Source organism: Herpailurus yagouaroundi, unplaced genomic scaffold (assembly GCF_014898765.1).
Source record: "Herpailurus yagouaroundi ecotype Mexico unplaced genomic scaffold, PumYag 67793, whole genome shotgun sequence".
Classification (NCBI taxonomy): domain Eukaryota; kingdom Metazoa; phylum Chordata; class Mammalia; order Carnivora; family Felidae; genus Herpailurus; species Herpailurus yagouaroundi.
In genome coordinates, this window is record NW_024420586.1 from 14,216,682 (window position 1) to 14,229,183 (window position 12,502).

Genomic DNA, 12,502 nt, shown 5'->3' on the forward strand with positions numbered 1-12,502 from the left:
CCCTGTCCTTCACGACCTCAGCTCCGCCACCGCTCCCAGTCAGTGATGCGGCGAGGGTCCTGTTCCCTGCAGATCAGAGGCCGGCCAGTTTCACTCTAGCGAATAAAGAGCCTTCCCCACGCCGGGTGAGACCTCGGGACCCACAGCGCCGCTGAAGCAGCCTCTCCTCGCTCCCGCCCTCTACCGCACACAGATGACCCCTTTTAACGTAGGGCAGGACCCCTGAGCGGTGCGCTGCAGAGTTGTGGGTCGGGGCCCAGAACTGCGCCTGCCTGGTTCTGACCTCAGCAAACAGCCGCACCGACCTCACTCTCCGCTTCCCCGCGCGGGGCCCCCATTGAGATGCCGCGGTCTCTTCCAGCAATGTTTCCAGACTTTCCATCGAAATTCGGCATTCCTTCTTGGAACCACTCTCCACCTGTGTTTCTTCTACTCAGATCTGTTTCCTGAGCCCGCATGCGTACCAGGTGGTGCACTGAACCGGTGGGCCCTGTCGGTGGGGACCTGGCCGGCTAGACACTCTGTTTCCTTGGGGTGCTCCTCCCGGTTTAAGGGCGTGTGCCTATTTGAATACACATTGCATCTTGGCTGAGCACTTACATATGGTGGGCCAGATCCTGGGCCAGGTGATGGGGCAGGATGGAGGCGGAAGGGTAGGCACGTGTGAGCCCCAGGAAGCTACGAGGGCGTTGAACACCTGTCCACAAGTAAGTCTCTTCAGGCGGGAGATGGGTGCCCCGCAGTGACAGGCTTCCAGAGCCACCAAAAGAAACTGGAGTTGGGGCGCCTGGGTGGCGCAGTCGGTTAAGCGTCCGACTTCAGCCAGGTCACGATCTCGCGGTCCGTGAGTTCGAGCCCCGCGTCAGGCTCTGGGCTGATGGCTCAGAGCCTGGAGCCTGTTTCCGATTCTGTGTTTCCCTCTCTCTCTGCCCCTCCCCCGTTCATGCTCTGTCTCTCTCTGTCCCAAAAATAAATAAACGTTGAAAAAAAAAAAATTAAAAAAAAAAAAAAAAAAAAAAGAAAGCTGGAGTAGCCATACTTCTATCAGACAAACTAAACTTCAATTAAAGGCTGTAACAAGAGATGAAGAAGGGCATTATATAACTGTTACAGGGTCTATCCATCAGGAAGAGCTAACAATCATAAATGTCTATGCGCCGAATATGGGAGTCCCCAAATATATAAAACAACCACAAACATAAGCAACCTTATTGATAAGAATGTGGCAATTGCAGGGGACTTTAATACTCCACTTACAGCAGCAGATAGATCATCTAGACATAGGATCAATAAAGAAACAAGGGCCCTGAATGATACATCGGATCAGATGGACTTGACAGATATATTTAGAACTCTGCATCCCAAAGCAACAGAATATACTTTCTTCTCGAGTGCACATGGAACCTCCTCCAAGATAGATCACATACTGGGTCACAAAATAGCCCTTCATAAGTATAAAAGAATTGATATCATACCCTGCAGCCTTTCAGACCACAATGCTATGAAACTTGAAATCAACCACAGGAAAAAGTCTGGAAAACCTCCAAAAGCATGGAGGTTAAAGAACACCCTACTAAAGAATGAATGGGTCAACCAGGCAATTAAAGAAGAAATTTAAAAATATATGGAAACAAATGAAAATGAAAATACAACCATCCAAATGCTTTGGGATGCAGCTAAGGCAGTCCTGAGAGGAAAATACATTGCAATCCAGGCCTATCTCAAGAAACAAGAAAAATCCCAAATGCAAAATCTAACAGCACACCTAAAGGAAATAGAAGCAGAACAGGAAAGACACCCTAAACCCAGCAGAAGAAGAGAAATAATAAAGATCAGAGCAGAAATAAACAATATAGAATCTAAAAAAAAACAGTAGAGCAGATCAGTGAAACCAAGAGTTGTTTTTTTGAAAAAATAATCAAAATTGATAAACCTGTAGCCAGGCTTCTCAAAAAGAAAAGGGGGATAACCCAAACAGATAAAATCATGAATGAAAATGGAATTATTACAACCAATCCCTCAGAGATACAAACAATTATCAATTATCAGGGAATACTATGAAAAATTATATGCCAACAAACTGGACAACCTGGAAGAAATGGACAAATTCCTAAACACCCACACACTTCCAAAACTCAATCGGGAGGAAATAGAAAGCTTCAACAGACCCATAACCAGCGAAGAAATTGAATCAGTCATCAAAAGTCTGCCCACAAATAAGAGTCCAGGACCAGATGGCTTCCCAGGGGAGTTCTACCAGACGTTTAAAGCAGAGATAATACGTATCCTTCTCAAGCTATTCCAAAACATAGAAAGGAAAGGAAAACTCCCAGACTCATTCTATGAAGCCAGTATTACCTTGATTCCTAAACGAGACAGAGACCCAGCAAACAAAGAGAACTACAGGCCAATATCCCTGATGGATATGGATGCAAAAATTCTCAATAAGATAGTAGCAAATCGAATTCAACAGCATATAAAAAGAATTATTCACCATGATCAAGTGGGATTCATTCCTGGGATGCAGGGCTGGTTCAACATTCGCAAATCAATCAACGTGATACATCACATGAATAAAAGAAAAGATAAGAACCATATGATCCTGTCAATCGATGCAGAAAAGGCCTTTGACAAAATTCAGCATCCTTTCTTAATAAAAACCTCAAGAAAGTTGGGATAGAAGGAACATACTTAAACATCATCAAAGCCATTTATGAAAAGCCCACAGCTAACATCATCCTCGATGGGAAAAAACTGAGAGCTTTCCCCCTGAGATCAGGAACATGACAGGGATATCCACTCTCACCGCTGTTGTTTAACATAGTGTTGGAAGTTCTAGCATCAGCAATCAGACAACAAAAGGAAATCAAAGGCATCAAAATTGCCCAAGATGAAGTCAAGCTTTCACTTTTTGCATCTGACAGGATATTATACATGGAAAACCCAATAGACTCCATTAAAAGTCTACTAGAACTGATACATGAATTCAGCAAAGTCGCAGGATACAAAATCAATGTTCAGAAATCAGTTGCATTTTTATACACTATTAATGAAGCAACAGAAAGACAAATAAAGAAACTGATCGCCTTCACAATTGCACCAAGAAGCATAACATGCCTAGGAATAAACCTAACCAAAGATGTAAAAGGTCTGTGTGCTGAAAACTATAGAAAGCTTATGAAGGAAATTGAAGAGAATATAAAGAAATGGAAAAACATTCCGTGCTCATAGATTGGGAGAATAAATATTGTTAAAATGGCAATACTACCGAAAGCTATCTACACATTCAATGCAATCCCAATCAAAATTGCACCAGCATTCTTCTCGAAGGTAGAATAAGGAATCCTAAAGTTTGTATGGAATCACAAAAGACTCCGAATAGCCAAAGTAATTTTGAAGAAGAAGACTAAAATAGGAGGCATCACAATCCCAGACGTTAGCCTCTACTAGAAAGCTGTAATCATCCAGACAGCATGGTATTGGCACAAAAACAGTCACATAGACCAATGGAATAAAATAGAGACTCCAGAATTGGACCCATAGAAGTATGGCCAACTCATCTTTGACAAAGCAGGAAAGAATATCCAATGGAAAAAAGACAGTCTCTTTAACAAATGGTGCTGGGAGAACTGGACAGCAACATGCAGAAGGATGAAACTAGACCACTTTCTTATACCATTCACAACAATAAAGTCAAAGTGGATAAAGGACCTGAATGTGAGACCGGAAACCATCAAACCCTAGAGGAGAAAGCAGGAAAAGACCTCTCTGACCTCAGCCGCAGCAATTTCTTATTTGACACATCTCCAAAGGCAAGGGAATTAAAAGCAAAAATGAACTATTGGGACCTCATGAAGATAAAAAGCTTCTGCACTGCAACGGAAACAATCAGCAAAACTAAAAGGCAAGCAACGGAATGGGAAAAGATATTTGCAAATAACATATCAGACAAGGGGCTTGTATCCAAAATGTATAAAGAACTCATGAAACTCCACACCCGAAAAACAAATAATCCAGTGAAGAAATGGGCATAAAACATGAATAGACACTTCTCTAAAGAAGACATTCATATGGCCAACAGGCACATGAAAAGATGCTCAACGTTGCTCCTCATCAGGGAAATACAAATCAAAACCACACTCAGGTACCACCTCCCGCCAGTCAGAGTGGCTAAAATGAACAAATCAGGAGACTATAGATACTGGAGAGGATGTGGAGAAACCGGAACCCTCTTGCACTGTTGGTGGGAATGCAAACTGGTGGAGCCACTCTGGAAAATAGTGTGGAGCTTCCTCAAAAAATTAAAAACAGATCTACCCTATGACCCAGCAGTAGTACTGCTAGGAATTTACCCAAGGGATACAGGAGTGCTGATGCATAGGGGCACATATTTCCCAAAGTTTATAGCGGCACTTTCAACAATAGTCTAATTATGGAAAGAGCCTAAATGTCCATCAACTGACGAACGGATAAAGAAGATGTGGTTTATATATACAATGGAATATTACGTGGCAGTTAGAAAGAATGAAACATGGCCTTTGGTAGCAACGTGGTTGGAACTGGAACATGTTATGCTAAGTGAAATAAGTCATACAGAGAAAGACAGATACCATATGCTTTCACTCTTATGTGTATCCTGAGATTCTTATCAGAAGATCGTGGGGGAGGGGAAGGAAAAAAAAAGTTAGGGAGGGAGCTAAACCATAAAAGACTCTTAATAACTGAGAACAATCTGAGGGTTGTTGGGCGGTGGGAGGGAGGTGAGGGTGGGTGTTGGGCATTGAGGAGGGCACCTGTTGGGATGAGCACTGGGTGTTGTATGGCAACCAATGTGACAATAAATTTCATATTAAAAATAAAAGGGGACATTTGACTGACACCTGCCCATTTTCTATTCATAAGCATTGTTTTCTACCAACACTGGTTGGGGGACTGAAATCTTCTTCAGAATATCATTTTTTAATTTGAGTTACTCCTCTGTTTGAACAACGACATCCATGAAAGTGCTTCAGTGGCACACGTCACAGTCCCTCTTCATTAGATACCTCAGTGGTTTCGTAATGATAGCCCTCAGTTTCTTTTCTCTCTCTGTGTCACTGAGTTTCTGTGTAAGGTAGATAAATCTTGAATTCTTAACAGTTTTGTTGAGAGATTAAGACAATGTGGATGGAGAAATCATCGAACCTCTGAATTTTGTATTCAGAATAATTACAGTGCTATCTTGGATATAAACTCATTTTATGTAAATTGTCCGTGAAGATGTGAGGTATGAGAGGGCAAGTCCAGCATAACTTCCCACGTACATGCAATTGGCAGTTACAGAAGGCAGGGAATGACTGTCAGCTTGTGCATTCCGCACACAACACACATACTGGTGGCGTTTTGTATGTTGAACTACCTTTGCACTCTTGGGGTAAACCCCACTTTGTCATGGTATGTAATGCTTGTAACATGCTGAATACAATCCTTAAGAGAATACTAGCAAACTAAACCTATCAGCATGTTATACCCTTTGACTATTTTCCAGAGTTCTAACAAAGTTTGTCCTGTAAACCTTTGCTTGTTTTTCAATGTTTCTGTGGAGGGATGGGCATTTGGAGTTTGCTTTCCATTTTTTGGCAGATATGATCCTCTCCTTTCCTGATGTGAACCCTAAACATCAAGATGAACTTTTTTTTTCTCTTTGATGCAAAGTTATATTTCTGTCAAGGCTGGACCACAGAGTCTTCATTTTAAAATGGGAGACTCGCTCTGTATAATTGCCAAGATGTTCTGAATCTCTAAGTGTTCATTCTTCTTCTATGACTCATTAGCTGTCTATATTATTAGTCCGTTTTAGATTTTGAAGCCAGATGTATTAAAACCCGATCTAAGGAATTAGCCTTAGCTTCTTTTCATTTCATTTGTTTTAAAAATTATGATGCACTAAAAGTCTCTTTCTGTTATATGAACATTGACAAATTGTACAGTAGAATTGCAAATACAGAAATCAATATAGAGAACATTTGTATAACCTCCTGTAAATTTTTCTTTTACTTATTTGCAGTCAACCTTTCCCCTAACTCCACTTCATGACAAAAAATGGTCTCATTTTGTTTGTATAATTTTGCCTTTTTCACTTATATATCATATTAAATGAAGTCATAGGGTATATTGCCTTTTCAGTCTGGCTTCTCTTACTTAGAATAATACATATCATATTCATCCATATTATTATGTGTAACACTAATACGTTACATTTTATTGTTGAAAAGTATTCTTTTGTGTGGATTTACCAAAGTTTTATTGTCTATTTGTGATCTGGAGGGAATTTTGTTTGTTTTCAGGTTTTAGTAATAGTAAAGCCACTATAAAATTTACATTCAGGTGTTCATTTCTCTTTGGTAAACACTTAGGATGAGGAATTTTGGGCCTTATATTAAGCGCATATTAATTTTCTAAGAAGGGGCGCCTGGGTGGCGCAGTCGGTTAAGCGTCCGACTTCAGCCAGGTCACGATCTCGCGGTCCGTGAGTTCGAGCCCCGCGTCAGGCTCTGGGCTGATGGCTCAGAGCCTGGAGCCTGTTTCCGATTCTGAGTCTCCCTCTCTCTCTGCCCCTGTCCAGTTCATGCTCTGTCTCTCTCAGTCCCAAAAAAATAAATAAACGTTGAAAAAAAAAAAACTTTAATTTTCTAAGAAAATGGAAAACTGTTTTACAAAATGACTATGAAATTGTGCATTCCTATCAACAATGTGTAATATTTTAGGTGGTCACATCTTCATCACCACTTGGTAATGTCATTTTGTTTAAGCCATTATGATAGGTGTGATGGGTGTTCTGTCCTCTGAATCAATTTGCATTTCCCTAATGTGTGATGATGTTAAATGTCTTTTCTTGTGACAATATGTCATATGTGTATTTTATTTTCTCAGTTGTCTTTTCACATCATTTACTTAGTTTTATTAGGAAGTTTGATGTTTATTGATTTTTATGTGTTCTTTTATATATTTTGAATACAAATTGGATTTTTTTTTTGTCCAAAATGTGTTTTTGGCTTCTAATTTTATTTTTTTAAGCATTATCTTTAACAGAACACTTGTTTTAGTTTTATTTTAGGACATTTAATTGTATTTTTTTGTAGATTATCTTTTTTGGTATTACATTTAAGATATCTTTGCCTAACCAAGGATTACAAAGGTTTTTCTTCTATGTGATTTATAGTTTTAGGTTTTATATTTAAGTCTTTGGTCTATTTTGAATTAATAGGAATTATTTTTAAAATTTATTTTTTATTTTCAAGAATTATTTTTGGGCTTATGAAAAATAAACCAAGTCTTACTTTGAAAAAAATGCAGTTTCAACATCACAAGATAAATTTCTCTATGAAACTCTTTTTTTATGTTCAACATCACTCATCATCAGGGAAATACAAATCAAAATCATGATGAAACACTACCTTACATCTGTCAGAAAGGCTAAAATTAATAACACAAGAAACAGCAGGTGTTTGCGAGGATGTGGAGAAAGAGAAACACTCGTGCACTGTTAGTAGAAATGCAAACTGGTACAGCCACTCTGGAGAACAGTATGGAGGTTCTGCAAAAACTAAAAGTAGAACTACTCTACAATTCAGCAATTGCACTCTTAGTTGTTTACCCAAAGCATACAAAAATACAGATTCAGAAGGATGCTTGCACTCCATTGTTTATAGCAGCATTATCAACAATAATCAAACTAGAGAGAGAGCCCATGTTCATTAACTGATGAATGGATAAAGAAGAACTGATGAATGGATTGTGTGTGTATACACAATGGAATATTACTCAGTCATCAAAGAATGAAACCTTTCATTTGCAATGACATGGTTGGAGGTAAAACGTATTATGCTAAGTGAAATAAATCAGCCAGGAAAGACAAATGCCATATGATTTCACTTACATGTGGAATTTAAGAAACAAAACAGATGAACATAGGGGAAGGAAATAAAAACAAGAGAGGGAGGCAAACCATAAGAGACTCTTAACTGTAGAGAACAAACTGAGGGTTGCTGGAGGGGAGGTGGGTGGGGGGATGAGCTAAATGGGTGATGGGTATTAAGGAGGGACCTTGTTATGATGAACACTGGGTGTTATATTTAAGTGATGAATCACTAAATTCTACTCCTGAAACCAATGTTACACTATATGTTATCTAACTAGAATTTAAATAAAAACTTGAAACAACAAAAAATAAAAATGTTTAAAAACCTAAAAAAAAGGAGTCTTTTTTTTAACTGCTGTTTTGCTAAATCCATAGTATCTCATTATAGCTCCAGAACTTACTCATCTTGCAGAACTGAAACTTGGTTCCTCTTGACCAACACGTCCCCATATCTCTCTCCCTCTCAATAGCCCCTATGTACAGCATTCTATTTTCTGTTTCTATGACTTTGACTGTTTTTGATTCCACATATAAGTGAAATCATATATTGTCTTTCTGTGTCTAGTTTATATCACTTAGCATAATGTCCTTCAGGTTCATCCATATTGTTGCGAATGGCAGGATTTCCTTCTATTTTCAAAGCTGAAAAACATTCCATTGTATGTATACACCACATTTTCTTTATTCATTCATCCTTTGATGGTCATTTAGGTTATTTCCATGTCTTGACTGCTGTGAATAATGCTGCAATGAACCTAGGAGTGCAGGTATCTCTTTGAGATCCTGATTTCAGTTCTTTTGGATAAATACCCAGAAGTGGGATTGCTGAGTAATATGGTAGCTCTGGTAACAATATTGTACTTCATAATTAAATTTACTAAGAGGGTAGATCCTAAATGTTCTCACAATGAGGAGGGGAGGTGAGAAAGGTAAAGTATATGAGGTGATGGCTATGTTTTAATTAGCTTGATTGTGGTGTTATTTCATTATATGTCTATCAAATCATTGAGTTGTACACTTTAAATATATACAATAAAAATAGTACCACAGATTTCTTATAGCACAAATAATCACAGGTGTAATGTATTTTTTTTTTGTCTGTCAGGTGGCAACGTATGACTTTTGCATTCAAGTTCAAATTAATTTCTTTGAGGCTTCAGAACTTTATACTAAATGTTGTTTGTCAAAATCTCCTATGATTCCGAATTCACCACTTATTCGAACATGCTGTGTTCAAGCTACTGGTATGTACTGTGAAACAGTTGGTATGCATATACCAAATATTGACACTTGAGCAGCTAAAAGTTTTTAAAAATCAGATTATGATATTTACTTTTTAAAAAAAGAAATATTAGAAAGTACAATTATCATATGATTCCTGTGTGTGTGACTTAAATTGTGAGTCTGTGAGATTGAATTTTGAAAAACAGTATAACAAAACCTATGTGAGTTCGCTTCTAGCTGAGTCACAGAAACTGTATCAGGTGAGTTTCGTGCAAAGAAAACTTGATTTGCATCAAATAAGGAGATCCAGGGGCATGGTTTCCAAACCTGTGACTCCCTGAGAGAAGGTGAAGGGATACCTTTGGTTTAGGGTTAGGATGAATATTTAGATAGGTAAGTCTTCTCATTTTATGTAGAGGCGGGCATAAGGCTATCCATGTGCTTTAAGGAAACATGCCTATGTATACATTGTATGTTGTGCAAATGAGCCCGAGGTTCTTTCTTGGGTGGAGATTTTAGTATGATGATGAGATAAAGGTAATGGTAGGTCACTCCAGAGGTCACTTGATGTTTTGCCTAGGCATGAATTGTAGGTTTTGCTCGAAAGGTCTGTGTGGTCTTGGGCTGGTAGGAGGTCTGGTCAGGGCAACCTGCAGGGTGGTTTCCAGATTCATTTGCCTGAGTTAACAGGTAAGGCAGAAAGATCTTAAGGAAAAAATGTAAGGCAAAAATTAGTGAGTTCAAGCAGGTGGGTAGTAAATGTCAGGTCTAGCTGGTGACAGTAGCATAATAATCTCAGATTAGTGACTGTTGCTTAAAAATATAGGTTATAATTAAAAACAAAAATGAGTTTAGTTACTTGTTGTGTGGGTACTTTTTAAATGATTAAATTAAAATATAAATTATTAAAATATACTACATATATAATGCACTGATAGAAATTTTATTTAAGAAATCCCCACCCCCCAAAGGAATAGGTTACTAAAGGACTAAGCCTATGTATAAAAGGAGAAGTAAAAAAGTAAGTAAGTAAGTAAGTAAATAAATAAATAAATAAATAAATGTAAGTATATTAAATTTTTTTTGTATTATTTACTTATTTTCTCCAAATATTCAAATATAAAACCAGTGCACTCTGTAAACCCTACTTTTGGCAAGCTTTGGTGGTTTTGCATTTTATTACATGTGTTTAAGTATTTTTCATGAAAAGTTTAGTCTATGCTATATTATGCAATATTTTGTTTTTTAATTCTGACATTAAGTTGTCAATAGTAATAAAATAGTGCTCAGTTGATAATTACACTTGGCATCTACTGAGAGAAGCCTCATTAAAGTAGCATATACAATGCAGATATTTATTTCATTCCTTTTTAAAATACAGAATTAGGGGGCACCTGGGTGGCTCAGTTGGTTAAGCATCCGACTTCGGCTCAGGTCATGATCTCGCGGTTCGTGAGTTCAGGCCCCGCATCGGGCTCTGTGCTGACAGCTCAGAGCCTGGAGCCTGTTTCAGATTATGTGTCTCCCTCTCTCTCTCTGACCCCCCCCCCCCCCCACCGCCCCGTTCATGCTCTGTCTCTCTCTGTCTCAAAAATAAATAAATGTTAAAAAAAAATTAAAAAAAAAATAAAATAAAATACAGAATTAGAAAGTCTGCAGCTGGTAGGGAGCCTCTGTGGAGTTTTCTCCCTTGTTTTAAGATATCTTTTTTGGGAAAAAATCTTTGTCTAATTTTGTTCTCCTAATTAGGTAAATTATTTTCATGAAAGATAAAATTTACCTACTTGACAAATAAAAATTAATGTACCATCATTATGGAAAATTGGAAAGTGTTAGAAACACAGAAATGTCATCTAGTATGTGAATATTTAGAGGATAGTATTATTAATATGTTGGTATTTTACTCTTCTTTTGTTGTATGCCTTTATTATTTTATTTTTTAACATAGTTGTGATCTTCCTGCCTGTGTTCAGTTGAAATCTCTTCATTCTTAATAGAAATTTTTATTTAGGGGAGCCTGGGTGGCTCATTCGGTTGAGTGTCCTACTTCAGCTCAGGTCATGATCTCGTGGTGTGTGAGTTCGAGCCCCGCCTCGAGCTCTGTGCTGACAGCTTGGAGCCTGGAGATTTCAGATTCTGTGTCTCCCTCTCTCTTTGCCTCTTCCCTGCTCAGGCTGTGTTTTTCTCTCTCTCTCAAAAATGAATAAATGTTAAAAAAAAAAAAAAACAATTTAAAGGGGCGCCTGAGTGACTCAGTTAGTTGAGTGTCCGACTTCAGCTCAGGTCATAATCTCGCATTCCGTGAGTTCGATTCGAGCCCTGTGTCGGGCCCTCTGCTGACCACTCAGAGCCTGGAGCCTGCTTCAGATTCTGTGTCTCCCTCTGTCTCTGCCCTTCCCCTGCTTGTGCTCTATCTCTCTCACTCTCAAAATAGACATTAAAAAAATTAAAAAAAGAAACTTTTACTTAGATGTTTTACACTCTTATTAATTGTATAAATTAACACTGATAGCTATTATAGAATATTTCATCCTGTAAGTATCTCTTATAGGTTATATAAGCATAATTCTAAGCATTTAGGTTGTTTTTTTTTAAATTTTCGTATTCATATAAATATTGTAGTAGTGAACATTTTTATGTATAATACTTTTTCCCTGTTTAGATTTTTTTTCAGTGATATTCTCTTCATTGGCTGCATTCCTTCTAAAGTATATACATGTTAAAGCTCTAGATCATTTTGCAAAAGGGCTTTTGTAAAGAGTTTTGCTGTTTCAACCCTCCTTCAGTGTAAACTCTAACCAGCATTGAATTAAAGAAATTGGATATTTTTCTATGTTATTAAAAGTATATTGTTTCAATTTTCATGTCAATTTCTTTGATTACTCATGAGGATTACAATTTTCTGTCTTTGCTATTAATTCTATATTTCATATATAAGTTACCTGTTCATGAACATTGCCTTTATCAGTATGGTTATGTATCTGTCTGATAGATGTCACTGATTTCCTTATTTATATTACTTTTTTTTCATTTTTACGGTGAATTTTTTCTAAGATTCATTGTTTGCCTTTAGTTTTGTTTGTTTTTCAATAAATCTCTTAAAATAATTTTATACTGAAATTTAGCTATTGTTTCCTCTGTGATTTCTAACATTCTTTTAAAGATTAAACCATTTTCCCTAGCTACAGAATTGGTATATGTGTAATACTGGTTTTTTTCCTATTTTTAATGGTTTAAAATTTGTTCAACATTTTCTAAAAAAACTAAAACAAAAACAATTTCTATACTTAATTTATTTTTAACTTTAATTTTTTTTTAACGTTTATTTATTTTTGAGACAGAGAGAGACAGAGCATGAACGGGGGAGGGTCAGAGAGA

At 37.5% G+C, this 12,502-nt stretch overlaps 1 protein-coding gene across 1 annotated transcript in view; it reads left to right on the forward strand.

The window, feature by feature from the left end:
* The window catches only part of CFAP47 (cilia and flagella associated protein 47), a 562,540-nt gene that overhangs the window by 103,792 nt on the left and 446,246 nt on the right, over nucleotides 1-12,502 (forward strand). The window contains exon 18 of the mRNA XM_040468820.1: nucleotides 9,006-9,144. Coding sequence (XP_040324754.1) covers nucleotides 9,006-9,144 — 139 coding nt within the window. The remainder of the gene's footprint in view (nucleotides 1-9,005; nucleotides 9,145-12,502) is intronic.